This window comes from Zeus faber (genome assembly GCF_960531495.2).
Source record: "Zeus faber genome assembly, chromosome: 20".
Taxonomy (NCBI): domain Eukaryota; kingdom Metazoa; phylum Chordata; class Actinopteri; order Zeiformes; family Zeidae; genus Zeus; species Zeus faber.
In genome coordinates, this window is record NC_137207.1 from 9,178,652 (window position 1) to 9,194,643 (window position 15,992).

General features: G+C 44.4%; 1 protein-coding gene across 1 annotated transcript; it reads left to right on the forward strand.

Annotated features, from left to right (window-relative positions):
• Positions 1–72: 72 nt before the first annotated feature.
• On the forward strand, positions 73–4,174 carry twnk (twinkle mtDNA helicase). The gene is made up of 7 exons (XM_080021022.1): positions 73–100; positions 420–1,104; positions 1,308–2,010; positions 2,133–2,373; positions 2,493–2,600; positions 2,848–2,989; positions 3,671–4,174. Exons 2-7 carry the CDS (start codon positions 454–456, stop codon positions 4,013–4,015), a joined length of 2,190 nt encoding a protein of 729 aa, XP_079877148.1. The 5' UTR covers positions 73–100; positions 420–453; the 3' UTR covers positions 4,016–4,174.
• Positions 4,175–15,992: the final 11,818 nt, after the last annotated feature.

Sequence of the window (15,992 nt, forward strand, 5' to 3'; positions counted from 1 at the left end):
TACGATATCAGAACAGTATTTGGTTTACACGGACTTGTTTTGATGACGAACCAAAAGCCCGGGTCAGAAAGCATGGGTGGGAGGGCTCCAAGAATAAACGGTGAGCTTGAAAAGATTTTTTTTTTTTTTTATATATAATGTTTGTTAATGTGCCGTGGTTGTTTATTTACACACATTAAAACGAATGTCTGGTCCAATGTTGCTTATGATATACATATCTCATGACCTTCCTTAATAGAATAGTCACGAAAAACTCACTAAATTGGCAATGCCCTTATTCTGCCTTGCATGGGAGTGATTCCATGATCAACTCGTATATATTCTGTTATTATAACTATTCGATTGCCTTAAGCACGTAGGGGTTCCATGGTGTGTAAGATAAAAAAATATTATTATGATTGCCATTATGTATGTTACAGGTTAAATGCCTTGGACAGAAATCTATTGAGAGGAATGTTGCTTCGGGGAACCTCCTGTCTGCTGCGGGTGGCAGCTCGAAGCTCCCGGTGGTTGCTCCGTGAAAGACAGCATTCGTCTCTATGTCACAGATTCAAAATCCCCAGGGACATTCAAAGATTTAATTTGCATTCAAGTTTACCACAAAGAATACAACGCGGGACGGAATACTTATCTTTCAGTATGACGAGGATGTACAAAAATGGCACCGATACCAATGTAGAATTCCTTGTAAACCCTGTGACAGTAACCGACATCAAGCAGTTTCTACGCTCTAAAGACTTTCCATTCCACGACGGCTACAGCTGTCTACATGCTCCAAGCATCTTCATGGACTCACCGCGGGTCCCTGGAGCTTCAGGGAAAGAGACATATTCGTTGTTTATCGACAAAATCACTGGCCAGTTTCTGTGTAAAGACACATTGGTGGAGGGGAGCTGGGAGGACTTTCAGGACTGTTTGGAGGTGATGCAGAAAGAGGGCCAGGCCTTCCTCAGCGGTGATGTGCTGCTAGGATACCGGGAAAGCCCAGAAGAACAGGAGGAGTGGGAGAGGGAGCTTGCAGAGGTGCAGAGGATCTGGTCAAGCTCTGTGCCTTTCTCTGATCTACCCGAGGAGGAGGCCCAACTGATAAAAATCATGTTTCAGGTACCCACTGGCGCATTTGTGTCTATGTTATTGTATGTGTGAGAGAAAGAGTATCACAAGTTGCTAAAATGAGTATTTTTGCAATTTCCATATTGTTGTCAATGTAAAGTGTATAGTATTAAAGTACATGTGACATGCATATAGCAAATGTGAAAACACAAAGTGTTAAAATAAAAAGTGTCATCGTCTTCATTTTGTTTTAGATCCCAAAGGTTTCTAATACCACTCTCATGACGTATGGAGTCCGACTCTTTAAGCCCACCAAGAGCCTTGTTTTTCCCTGGTTTGGGGGACCTGAATCCAATCTTAAGGGGGTTAAGCTGCTGTCTGCCCAACACACTGACACTGGAAATGTATCTTACACTGAAGCCACTGTCCCTAAGTGTAGCTCTTATTACAACCTGTTTGGCATCCCCTTGGTGGGGCGTACGGACACAGAGGTGGTGCTGACCAGTTGTGAGCTAGATGTCCTGGCTGTGAGCCAGGCCACAGGGCTCCCCACTGTTGCTCTGCCTCGTGGAGTTAGCTGCCTCCCGCCAGTGCTGCTGCCATACCTGGAGCAATTCAAGAGGGTCACTCTGTGGCTGGGAGGGGACATACGGTCCTGGGAAGCCTCAAAGATCTTCTCCCGAAAGCTGGGCCTGAAGCGCTGTAACCTGGTGCGTCCTGGAGAATACCAGCTGAGTCCATTGGAGGCACTGGCCAGAGGAAAGAATCTGTCCCACATTATCAAAGCCTCCATCCCAGCAGCTCACAAGTCCATAGTCTCCTTCCGGCAGCTCAGAGAGGATGTGTATGGGGAGCTGGCCAACACAGAGCAGGTGGCCGGGGTGAAATGGACAAGGTTTCCTGAGCTCAACAGGATCCTTAAAGGCCATCGCAAGGGGGAATTGACTGTCTTCACAGGTATGAGAAATCGGCATAAGCATTTACTATGCACTCTACCGTAAATACATTTAAAAAGGAAATCTACATATTCGTTATACATATATATATGTATATATATAATATATATATTTTTTTTTCAGGTCCTACAGGCAGTGGTAAGACCACCTTCATCAGCGAGGTGGCCCTGGACTTGTGCATGCAGGGGGTCAACACGCTGTGGGGCAGCTTTGAGATCAATAATGTGCGTCTGGCTAAGATCATGCTGACCCAGTTTGCCATGCAGAGGCTGGAGGAGGACCTGGAAAAGTACGACTTCTGGGCAGACCATTTTGAAGAGTTGCCCCTTTACTTCATGACTTTTCATGGGCAGCAGAGTTTCAAGTAGGTCCCCGTCAGTTAAGATTCACCATACAACCCCATTGTTTTTCTAAAAATATGCCCTGTATTAAAAAAGACAAATCTCCAGGTTATGCGCTGTCTAATGATTGTTGTGTCTGTAGGAATGTGCTTGACACTATGCAACATGCGGTTTACCTCTACGACATCAACCATGTAGTCATTGACAACCTGCAGTTCATGATGGGTCAGGAAAACCTCTCATTGGACAAGTAAGTACTTAATTGTGTCGAGAAAATTTCACTTTGAATTTTTTTCTAAGCATCTTTTTGATGTACCAAAGTGCAGTTCTTTTTCTAGTTAAGTTGTAAAATTCGCAAGAAATTTCCAATTCAGACATGTGTTTCTAACATGCATGTTATACATACGTTCTATACAAACTTCTCCATGGCTCCATGTGGCATAATAACTTCAAGCAAATCACTGACCAATAAATGTACAATGTGTTATTTGATTCAGATTTGCCGTCCAGGACAATATCATTGGTGCTTTCAGGAAGTTTGCCACCAACACCAGCTGCCACGTCACTCTGATAATACACCCTAGGAAAGAGGAGGATGACAGAGAACTACAGACAGCCTCCATCTTTGGGTCAGCTAAGGTAAGAGAGAGAGAGATCTACCGCTAAATAATAATAATAAACTCTTTAAACTGAAAATGCAGAGAATTGGCTTTCCCTAAAACAGTCAGTGGCCAGTGTCAAAGTAGCAATCATGCTCAACACCTTTCCTTCGTTGGCTGCAAATATTCAAGGCCAAAAACATCCATATATATTGTTCATTCACTGACTCAGGGACAGTTTGCCCAGTTTGGCAACTTAGTCACAGTGTCAAATCTGAATGATCTCCTCTCCAAATTTTGTGCGACACAAATGTGACCACACAAATTTTCATTTGTGTGGTCACATTTCCATGGCACACAAATGAACCAATCAGCTGTAGTTTTTTTTAACACAAGCAATTACATTTGCATCACTGCAAATGTTTAGTAAATATTTGCAAGTTAAAGAGATTATTTGTCACATGTAGTCTGCAAGTTTCACCTTCCTTATAACATTTAAAGCAAATTCAGTCTAGTCAAATCTATTGTGATGTAAAGTAGATGTAGTAAATTAATGAATATGCGATTTTAACACATAACCATTGAGCATACATAGATAATTCCAGAAATATGTACTTATTTACTGAATTGAATTGAATTGAATTATATGCATGGCCTAATCTTGACCCACAGCAAAGAGCTGAATTCATTAGGCCAATACCAAAGTGGTGATCTTTTACAGGCTAGTCAGGAAGCGGACAACGTCCTCATCCTGCAGGAGAAGAAGCTGGTCACCAGCCCCGGCCGCAGATCCCTGCAGGTGACCAAGAATCGCTTTGACGGAGACGTGGGCATCTTCCCTCTGGACTTCATTAAGGCCTCTCTCACATTCTCGGCCCCTATCAAAGGCAAACACAAGCTTAGGAAGGTCAGCAAGCCAGAGAACGAAGAGGTCAAGGCTGATGGGGTGACGCCGAACCCCAATGAGACCACAGTCAAGAAGGAGAAGGCAGAGAAAGCAGCCAAAACTCCAAAAACTCCTCGAGCCGTGAAAAATTCTACAGGAAAAGAAACTGTCCCAAAGTGACAATGTGGGCCGTTCCTACAGTGTATGGTGCACAATTAACTTTCCTCTGTAAATGCTGATTAGAGGTCAGCATTATAATTTACTCAGCTATATTTGGCAACCATGGAAAGTGATGGGGCCGATCCCAAGTTGTGACTTGATTCCTAACTTCCCCTCAAGCTGTTAAGGGGGTTATCTGACTGTTATAATATGCTACTGTGTTATGATGGATTATGACTTTACTGACAGAAGAATTTTACATGTGATGTAAAATTGGATTGACTGAAAGCAGAGTGTTAAATTCTGATTATGCACAAGATGCATGGATGTATATGAAAGAGAAAGGTTAGATGGGTTATGTTCCAAAGGCAACATATCATATGGGTGGACACCTAAAGTGTCGGAGGTGGTTTGAGATCAGTTGTTTAATATTGCAACGTTTAGCCAGAGTGTGCCCAACCAATTGCTAACATTAACACATTGCATCCTTGTGACTGTTGCTCAAACTATGATAACGTTTCAATACGATTTTATATACAGAATCCCGTTAAGACCAAAGTCTTTTATGGGTTGTTGGTAAAATTTGATTAAACTCCTTATTTATTTGTTTTGAAGGACTGTGGTATCAGCGTGGGACTCGGTGGTAGTGTAAAGTTATGAAACGCTATTACTGTTTCCTCATGCCATGATTATATATGAACATTTCAGTGTCTGTCTGTTTGGTTTTTTTTTTGTTGTATTTTTGTTTTTTACTGTTTCTACAGTGTTAATTATATGCTGCTGCCTTTTTTCAATAAAAAAATTGTAATACAGCATTCAGGCTGCATTCTCGTATTTGTTCAACAGGGGGCGCTTGAGCAATAACGACAGAGAAGGGAGCTTAATACTGTACATAGCCAGCAAAGGACATTGACCCTGAAATTTATATTGAATGCAATGCAGCCAGACAGAATGAGTTAAGATTTGGACATGGACCCAAGGTTGGCTATTTCACTGTGGATAAAGGTGTCTGGGTTATCGACCTTCGTGCCAGCATGAGTTATACCTATTAAGTAAACACAGTATGACAGTAAACTCTTCATTGTATTGGCATTATAACCAAGAACTGATGATGGTGGGTATGGCAGGTACTCATGTGACAAAGCAGCCATGTTTTTTTGTGATGATTTGGTAACTGGTAAAATAAAACAACCTCATTGCTCTCAAGATTGATTGATTGATTGATTGGATGATGAGGCCTCTGTAGGTTTTTAACACCCATGCATCACACCAAAGGAGCCTTCTGTGACGTGAGACCCACTACATTATTCAGAACGACTTGCTTACAGCATACTGGAAAGCTAGTAAATACAACAGGGACTGCATAACCGTGTTTATGTGACATATAAATATTTTATTGGGAGGGAAATTACAAGCGCATTATCTCCACTGGTTGGGACTTCAACAGTATTTTTAAACCGTTAAGTGAGAATACAACTCTCTCAGCATCGATGTGTTTTATAATTGTGAAGCCTCACCTAGAAACCCCAAAGTATTCTCATTATCACGCCCACTAGAATTATTTTTCCCCCGGTCTGTCATCAATACATGAGACCAGACCATGAGACGCAATAAACATCATCCATCCCTCAATGCAAATTATGGCGATGTTCACATGTTGCTATTATTGCAGGAGGATTGATAGTAAAAGACTGTTCTCCATTGTCCTGCGCTGCTTTTTTCCCTCTGTCTGGAGAAGACAGACAGCGGGGCGTCTGTGTCTCCTTCTGAAATCCATGTTTGGCTCCGTCTTTGGCCGAGCCCGCCAGGGAAGCTCCTGGGGCCAGACTCAGACACAAACTGCGTTTATACACACTGCATGTGGAAACCTGAGCTCCCTGGCTACCTGGAGCTGTAAAATATTGTTTTAAATTCGAGGAATAAAAAAAATAATAACACTCGTCTTTTACCGCACGCAGCAAGAGGTGTGTTGAATTTGGCAGAGACGAAAGAAAATTGGTTCGGGGGGTTATGCGGAAGTCTGTGTGTGCGGCTGTGTGTGTGTGTGTGTGTGTGTGTGTGTGTGTGTGTTTGACACAAAAGATGAGCTACCAAAGAGAAAACATTTCTATGCAGGATGTAGTGCTCGCTGGGCCTACATACCCTCATTTCCCCCCCTTTTTTCCCCGTGCACTACAGTACTGCGACAGTGTATGTGTGTGTGTATGTGTGTAGACGTTCCGCTGCCCCTGTAAGTACACGATGCAATTCCCTTGTGACTGCTGCCTTGTGCACTGGATGGGTCTGGGATGTCTGCTCGGCCGTGTGGGTGTGGGACAGGACTGTGGAGGCCCATGAATGGGGCCCTTTGTGTTCCGAGGCGTTCCCGAAACCCAGATGATGATGATGAAGGTCGCCTTCCCTGCCAAGAGGGGAAAACGCACATAATCCGGTTCGGGTACATATGAATTAAATATATGGATGCAGGCGAGCGTGAGGATTCACTCGCACAGTGGATGGCCCTCCTGGCAACTCCGTGTGACTTTCAAAGATCGCACTTAATTTTTAATTCCCTCCGTGAAGTGGACGGACACGCAGGTGATTTATTAAACCGGCCTATTTGGACATGGGCAGTTCCTTTGTCCTTCGCAGCACTGTGCTCGAGCGCTCGCACGCTTTTCCTTTGTTTGGCATCGTTCGGACTGATCTGAGCTCTGCATGCTCGCAGAAATAGCTGCCATCTGGAGATGAAACAACTGGAGATACATGGCTCCTAATGACGAGGAAAGGAAGTGCGGGATCGGTGGGAAACCAAAGGAAGGAAATCCACTTGATCCAAATCACCAGATGAAAGGACGTGGGAAATCAAGTAAAATGAGGCAAAACGATGACAAAAATCTCTATAAAGTACACTTAATTTGAAACCACTTCATTTTTTTAAGTTAAGTTCATTCATTTTGGGAGTTTTCTGGCTTAAAGGTCTTGAGTGTGACACTGTGAAAGGGCCTACAAAGCTTTATTTACAGTCGTACTGCCTGACATTTTAAACAAATTATGTTACAAAAACAAACGTAATCTTTTAACTTAATCTAAATACAGTATGTGAATAAACACAATACATATTTTTTAACAAATAAAAACTATAAATGCCTGTTTCTCAATATCTTTTTACTCTCCTTTAAAAACCCTCATTTGTGGTTTACACTGACCAGATGTCAGGTATGTAGAGTACGAGTGTCAAAGGCAGCAGTGACCCTATTAACAGCAAAAAAAAAAAAAAAGGCAGACATCTCTGCAATTTAATTTATCAAATTTCGGAGCTCCCGGTAGAACTGATAGAACCGATAGGACGCATAGCTCTCCGCCCCATTAGCAGCCCCTCTGTTAAGGCATCGAGGCAGCGATGTGACCAAATGTGTGGGTAATTTCAGGGCCTTCACTCACCGGCTCCAACTTAAGAAGAAGGGGATTTGGAATTCCTTCTGCCCGACTCCCGAGACGGGATCTTCCGCCACGCCTCCTCCAAAACGGGACAGAGGCGTATTAGTAGGCGGATTATGTGCATAATCGATGGCGCTTTCAACTCCAGAACGCGTTCCGTTGATTAGAGCCGAGTGAGTTTGGTTTGTTTCCCGGAACTCTGGCTGAACTGGGCCTCCTTGTGCTGTGCTTCCTGAACAAATGCAATCTCCAGCCTGAAGGGAACTGTGTTTCGTCTTCATCTCCGTCTTTCGTGCGACACCACGTTCGCTGTAACTCTCCTTGTTGTAACGTAAACATAACTTTGATCATAAAAAAATGTAAAGCCTGTGTGTCTTTTTTTTTAGATTTTATTTTTTTCTTGCTTCACAAATATTCATGCTAAGCGTGACAAAATAACTGCTTCAAGGCCTTTTTCAAGACCGTGTCAGGTCAACTGTCAATCACATTCTTCATTTGACATACATTGACCCAGTTGTGATGATAAAGCAGAAAGCATCGGTACAAACTCACACGATGAACAGGTAATTATGATAATAATCAACTTTAAACATATTTGATGAACATGATTTAGGGGAAGCCAACTTGGACTCAACATTGAGAACATCAAACACTAAGTTCCCAGCTTACAGCCACATTGCCTTTACTGTTGGCCCCGTAGATAATAAAACTAATTAAGGAAAGAAAGAATAAAGCCAATTTTATTTTTGTTTTCATACAACCGCGGCTGTGCGAAGAGAATTTTTTCGCAGTGTGCTTTGGATTCTGTTTGTTGTTGCTGGTGACTCAAGCTGCCCATAGACAGACCCACGGCCGCCTCTGACTCCCATCTGACTCAGAATCCACACACATTCCACCTACTTTGCATCTCCGCCCCCTGAATATGAGGACATTTCAGCAGCCGCGGTGGTGAGGATGGAGGGATGGAGGGGTGGTAGTGGGGTGGGGTGGGGGTGGTAGGCACTTCACTATGCCTCACTAGTGCTCACGTGCACTCTGCACATTTGACCCACATTACCCTACCCTATGTGCGCCCTTTCATGTATTAATAACCACGTGCAGATCCTCCCAGACTGGAGGAAGAGGAGGAGAGGAGGGCTCATGTTTCTGCTTATTATGTCAACTTGCCGTCTCTGTTTATGGGATAATGTGTGTGCGATGTCGAGGAGACAGAGCCCTCGAGGAGATGCCCGTCTTGCTGCCATTTTGGGGAATGCATTCTCAGAGAGAGGGTCTCAACAAAGTGGAATGTTGTTTAATCTGGAATATACACAAAAAATATATAGATTTTTTTTTTTCTTTCAACGTACTTAAGCTCGAATTTGAAAATGCTGTTTGTGTTAGATATGACTCAGTTAATTCAAACTTCTGTGGTGGCAAAGGGGGGGGGGGGGGGGGGGTTGGGGTGGGATTGGGGTGAGCCGGGCCCCTCAGTGGATCCTCTCCCCTCTCTCTCCCCTCTCCCTCTCATTCTCTCCGTAGTTCAGGGACAATGTGTGACGTTCTCTTGCTGCCGTCACATTTGGTTCCACTCCCTCTCTTCTCCGTGGGCCCCATCAATTGTTCCCCTGTGTTTACCTGCGGCCCCCCGCACATTCGGCCCCTCCGTCACCCTTTCTTTTTTGTTTTAGAAACCGTGCCACACCCGGGTACGAGCTGGGACGAGCTGTCAGGCGGCATTAGCAAGGGGCCCTTGTTCGCAGTGTACACTCCCGCCTGCCTCCCTGCACTTAAATGTTGTTTTGGACGCCTGGGGGGCTGGGGGGCTTTTTGGGAGACGGCCGCGTGCCTCTGGGCAAATTTAACACACTCTGTCCAGAGAGAAAGCTGAGGGGGCTTCATTTGCCCTGGCAGCATGGGTGCGGAAGCTGTTTGAGGACCCTGGAGCGAGAACGAGTGTGTGGCTCATGAAGGCGTTTTAGGGGATTTCACGGTGCGGGGGCAGGTGGGGCAGACAATAAGGGGATAATGACACACAGTGGTAGGGGGACGGGGCTGCGGGAGGAGGACGGTAGGGGAGCAAGTAAATGAGTTGTGGCGGTGGAGTGGGGCTTTTATGAGGAGCCGTCTCTGTTGAGGCTTTTGAATGAGCGCAGGGGCCTCACTTGCTCTTATACTGTAGGAGAGTGGTCCGAATTAGCATCCGACACACTGGACGAGTGAAGGCCTTGGCAGAGCCACGGTACCTCACACCAGACTGGTTTAATTCACTTTGAGAGTGAAAGAGAGAAAGAGACAGAGAGGGGTGCTTTGCTCAGCCAACTGGGAATATTCCACAGGCGCTCCGAAAAGGTTTGTCCATTCAGGCTCCAACCGGCTGTCTGCAGAGGCCTGACTCTACCTAATCTTCTCAGACTATGTACACACACACACACACGCACATGCACACACACACACACACACACACACACACACACACACACACACACACACATACACACACACACACACACACACACACACACACACACACACACACACACACAGACACCCTGACTGTCTGCTGCAGCAAACCCCAGCCAGCCGTCACTCGTGCGGCAGTTAATTGAAGCATTATCCGCATACAGTATGACTGGTCACGTAAGCTGATTACCAAACCGTGTGGCATCCTTTATAAAACTGTGAATAAAATCTGTCTAAATGAAAAATGCTGAGTGCGAAAAATGCTAATTATTATATCCCATGAGCGATGATATCATATAAATACTTCCCAGACGAACACACACACACACACACACACACAAAAACACACACACACACACACACACACACACACACACACACACACACACACACACACACACACACACACACACACACACACACACACACACACACACACACACACACACACACACACAGATGTGGATAAACCAAAACATAGAGGGAGTAACCAAAATCTGATAACAGGGACAATCAGTGCTATTCATTTAATGAAAAAGCCATTCCCTGCCCTGATACCCAGATAAGCTGGTTCAGGGATCCTTCGGCCCCTGGACGCAGATGTCTCTTCACTCGTGCCAACGAGACCAAGAAGGAACGGTTCTGCAATAAACATGAAAATCAAACTTTTAGTCAAACAAAAATTGTGATGATTTTTTTTTCTCTTTTCTGGTACTGTAAATAAAACACAGATTAGTCAATTGTGATTTTCTGTTTTCATTACTCCTACATTTTGGGTTTTTTTTCTCTCTCACGCAACAAGAAAAGCCTCGTTATGACGCCACATGGACGCAGTTTTCCGCCCTTTCTCCCAATTACTCGACGGCAACTTGGTCGGTATGAGCCTCGCCGCTTCTGAAAATCCGACAGAGCTAAGCTGCTCTACCGTCCGACTGGTTTCAGGATCCTTTTCAAAACCCTAGAACAAAAGACGCCTCGCCGCCGCGTTTGTCGAAAGCGACATTTACATTCACATCGTGCCTCCGCGGAGACTTTAATACGGCGACTAATGAAAACATTCCTTTACTTTATCAGTTGGAGACTGTCTCCCAGCGCGGCGGTTTAAAGTTAAGGTAGGGGCGCGGTCGAGGTGTGCTTGGAACTACTCACAGAGGAGACAGGCGGGAAGAAGTATACCTCAGAAGAGGCGTCGCACTTTGGTCTGGGTTATTTCGAGAAGTAGTTGCTGGTTTGCGTCCCGAACAAGGATAAAGACACAGGCAATTGCATCCAAAATCTCCACCTTTGAAGGACTGTATCTCTCATTAAACATTTTAATCGGCCCTTAACACCCTCATTTTAGAAGTCATTTCTACCGCTCTCTTTGTGACCGGGGATCTTAAAAGGGGCGTGCCACCCATCATCAACTTGAAGAACTTGAAGAGAGGGATAGGTGTGAGAGGCCTATTGCAAATTGATCCCACGCGCGTGATTCGGTTTTTTTTTAGCCTGTCCGTCAATAACAACGATCAAACCGACATCTTGTTGATGTGAAAATCTTAACCATTTCATTTTGTGACACGCATGGCGGCCAGCGGCGTTAGACGGGCGTCGCGTAACATGATAGGATCGCGTCAAAGACACGGGAAGATGTGAGACACAGACATTCCTCTGTAGTCCAGGCTTGACTCGTGACAGCCATTAAGTGGCGTTCGTATCGTCACCGCATCACCCGTCACACAAAGTTGTGACCAAAAGACGAACAAACGAGCCACCTCAACAGTTGACATGTTATGTAACATATGACGAAGGGATTTGTTTGCTTCTCGGAAAAGCTCCTCAAACTGCGTGACGCGGATGGACTATGAATAATTATCTGCCAAGTATATTTATTTGCTTTATATATTTTTTTACATTACAACCATTACAGTATATATATATATATATATACAGTATACATAGACAAAAATATACATGACGTCAAATATCTGAATATATCAAAGTAGATAGACAGATAGATAGATAGATAGATAGATAGATAGATAGATAGATAGATAGATAGATAGATAGATAGATAGATAGATAGATAGATAGATAGATAGATAGATAGATAGATAGATAGATAGATAGATAGATAGATAGATAGACAGACAGACAGACAGACAGACAGACAGCTCGATAGTGTGGGGATGGTAGCTCAGGCGGTAGAGCTGGTCGTCTAGTAATCTAAAGGTTGCTAGTTCGATCCCAGGCTCCTCCTGCTAGCAGGCTGTAGTGTCCTTGAGCAAGACACTTAACCCCTAATTGCGGATGGCTGCGTCTGTCGGTGATTGAACAATTGTAAGTGGCTTTTAGCGTCTGCTAAATGTAATGTAATGAGATAGATAGATACTTTATTCATCTCCAGAGGGAAACTGCAGTGTCAGCAGCACACTTACAAAATATGCAATAATAAAGAATAGAATAAAGTATAAAAATAATGTGAAATACAAAAAACAATACACCTAACAGTTACCTCTACACAATAAATAAATAAGAAAATAAGATCTAAAAAATGAACTGGAAAACTTTGGATTATATACAATAAACTATGGATCAAACATAACAGTGAACCAGAAAGATTAATCTAAAGATAAGCATAAGAGGCATTTCACGTTATCTAAAGAACGCTACGTATAATAAAAAATCAAGTGCAAAGAAGGGCTGTATTAAAGTACAAGAAGACATTCTGGAGAGGAAGGCGGGAAATGAACTCCTAAGTTACTGGAGGTACAATACGTACACAACATGAACAGAGGAGATAATTCTACGTGAAATAAGTTTGTCGCCTCCGTTGACCAATCAATCTCAACAAATGACTTCCACCCGGTATGTTTATGACCCAATTGAACACGCCGAGTGGAGATGCCATCGGAGCAGGTATCTGTCCAAACAACGAAATCGCGGCAGCCGGCTGTGAGACGCGATAAGCATCTTGAGCATGCACACCAAGCCAGGAGGGGCGCCGGGAGCACAATGCATCCGTGGTCCTGCGGCGAAGAGCAGATTCGGTGGTTTGGACAGGCAGGGCATTTATTATCAACACACACACACACACACACACACACACACAACCAATTACTGTGACAACTCTCCTGGAGTCCACTGGAAACCAAATAAACACACAAACCATTTTTCCTTTCACTGCCGTTGAGATTCAAGCGCAGAGGCCTTCCAGTGAATCTGCTGTAAATCACGCGTATGAAATTAAGTGTTTTTTAAAGGTGAGAAAGTCTCCATGCACACATGAAGGAAGTAAAAAAACAGTTATTACAGAGGACGAACTAAATCGAGCGACTGAGTTTGAGGATTATCCCAGTGGCTGGTGTTAACTTCTATGTGTTGCAAAAGGCTTGTCAGGGAGGGCTGGGGTTAGTCAGGTATGACCTGGTTTTTACATATTTAGAATGCAGAGCAGCGAGCTAACCGGTTGTGCTGGAACAGGCAGCAGATCTGGGTTACTGCACAGTCTGGGGAAGATCAAAATGTATTTAAGGCCGGTGTAATCCCTTCACTATTCAAGCACAGTTCACCACATCTTACGTCATTACTGTTATTTGTGTGTGTGTGTGTGTGTGTGTGTGTGCCTGTGTGTGTATGGCGGTATCCATACTTTGGTGTGGGAACACTGTGTGTGTGTGTGTGTGTGTGTGTGTGTGTGTGTGTGCTAGATGTGTGTGTGCATGCGTGCGTGCGTGTGTGTGTCTGTGTGCGTGTGTGTGTGTGTGTGTGACAGTACTGCTGCATGCATTATAATACTATAATAATCACAACACTGTGTTGAATTTCGCTCTGATGGCAGTGGAGGTTATAGTCCGTTATAGTCCAAAATGTGCAAAATGTGCCCAAATAGAGGCAGCCCTGTACTGCAGCTGTTTTATAGAGCTCTGGGTTGGCCATCATGCAGTGGACTATTGGGGGCAGGGCTCACTAGAGAGAGAGAGAGAGAGAGAGAGAGAGAGAGAGGGAGGGAGGGAGGGAGAGGGAGAGGGGGCGGGAGTGGAGTGGGGGGGGGGGGGGTGAAAGGACATTAGGAACTGGATCCAGACAGAGCAGCAGAGCTCTGCCCAATGCTCCGTGTTTCTGAGCAGGAAGAGGAAGAAAGGGGAAAAAAAGAAAAGGGTCATTTCGGCAAGTGCGTGTGTCCTGGTCGGACGCGGAGAGACGGGCTGCAGCGGGGATCCGGACGCGCGTCCCGCTTCCAGCTGCCGCACGCTCTGACTGGAGACGCGCGGACGCTTTGCCAAGGAATGGTACAGTGGATTGGATAACTTTGTCCTGGTTTTACTCCGAAATACTTCTGCATAAGTGTTTTATGTGTGTTTAACATTTATTATTTTGTTCACTATGTGTGTGTGTGTGTGTGTGTGTGTGTGTGTGTGTGTGTGTGTGTGTGTGTGTGTGTTTTTATCAGAGTTTATTTCACAACTTTAGTATTTTGAAAAGAAAAGCACAACGTTAACATTTTTAACTCACCTCAGAGGTTATCTGTGCTTCTAAAGCTCCTTCGTACGTGTGCGCGCATCGTCATCGCAATGGTCGAGCTGGTTTAGACGTCACAACGCGGTGTGTTTACACATTGTACAGTAGATCCTCGTCGCTCTGCTCCCATCCAGGTCACCCACACGTTCCTTATCACAGTCTTCTCGTTCTGTTTCAGTGTCCAAACAACTTGGCAACTCGTATCAGATCTGCTGCACATCTTCATACAGGGTCATAGTCGGGTCATTGTTGTTGTTGTTGTGATGGACCCTCCAGGCCTCGTGCTCTGTTCTGCTTTCTCTATTGTTCTTATTTTGTGTGTGTGTGTGTGTGTGTGTGTGTGTGTGTGTGTGTGTGTGTGTGTGTGTGTGTGTGTGTGTGTGTGTGTGTGTGTGTGTGCGTGCGTGCGTGTGAAAGGGAGAGAGGCATACAGACAGGGACCATTAAGGTTTTCTCAGGGGTCCCCAAACTTTTATCAAACACTTTATTTGCCTGTAATTAACTGTCCTGTACTCTAACATTCAACTAAACTTTGACAAAATAAGTAATGACTAAAATGTACTTTTGTGGGCAAAAAGTATATGCCAACAAAAAATACATTAGAAAATAGATAAATATATAAAAATATATAAACTATTTTACTGCGGACCCCCTGCAATTCCTTCGAGGACCCCAAGGGGGCCGCCGGCCAAGGGTCAGGCCATCAACCTACAGAGCTGTATGTTCTCTCCAGTATGTAAAGACTGGCTTTAAGCCTTTAGGTTCGTGTCTAGAACATTGCGTGGACATTTTTTGTTTATTACCTTTTTCCACATGTTTGCCTGCTGTCCAGTTAGTTAGTCAGTGGGAAATATGTGCCCGGTGCCTGAAGTGGTCCAGTGGTCTGTTCTGGACCCAAATGCCCAGGAGTGCTTGTTTATGCCAAGAAAGTTAAAAAAAAAAATCCATCTCACACATTTTTCTTATAAAACTACTACTTCCCTGAACCAAGGTAAGGCAATGATAGCACTGTGAACATCCCTCCCCGCAAATCCCCAAATAATGATATTCACTATTATCTGAATATATGTTTTAAAATTTCCATTACAAAACAAGAAGAAAAATCCATTGAGCAGAATGTCTTCCTTATCTCCAGCCCGCCCACCACACCAGGTTGTTAATTTTCTAATTAGACTGTTTATTCAAGGAGGTCAGATTCCATCTAAGCAAATCTTTGGGGTGTGGTGCAAAGCCTTGCCAGCGGAAGGTCTGTGTTTATTTCCATTGATAATTTCTAAAGTGTTTTCTCAACGGGTGGGGGAGTGGAGAGAGAGAGTGAGAAAGAGAGAGAGAGAGTGGGAGAGAGAGAGTGTGTGGGGAGGGGAGTGCTTCATTTTCCAGTCTTCCCAGAAAAGTGCTGTATCAGCAAGTCAAGGTGTTGAGGTGTTGTTGTGCTTCACAATCCCGATCGGTTTTGTTTACAATGAGGCTTTGCTAGAGGTGTTGGTTTTGGGAGTTCCAAAGGCCACACTCTGGAGATATGTAACCAATTATTATTAGTGAACTACCTGGGAATGTAAAGTATGATATCAGAACAAAACCCTAGTCCCCCCCCCCCACCACCACCACATACACACTCTCACACACACACCTACAC

Coding starts and splice junctions, on each gene's coding strand:
- twnk (XM_080021022.1), top strand. CDS start 454: ATGTTGCTTCGGGGAACCTCCTGTCTGCTGCGGGTGGCAGCTCGAAGC. Junction 2,374..2,492: donor CATGGGCAGCAGAGTTTCAA/GTAGGTCCCCGT, acceptor TTGTGTCTGTAG/GAATGTGCTTGACACTATGC. Junction 2,601..2,847: donor GAAAACCTCTCATTGGACAA/GTAAGTACTTAA, acceptor TATTTGATTCAG/ATTTGCCGTCCAGGACAATA.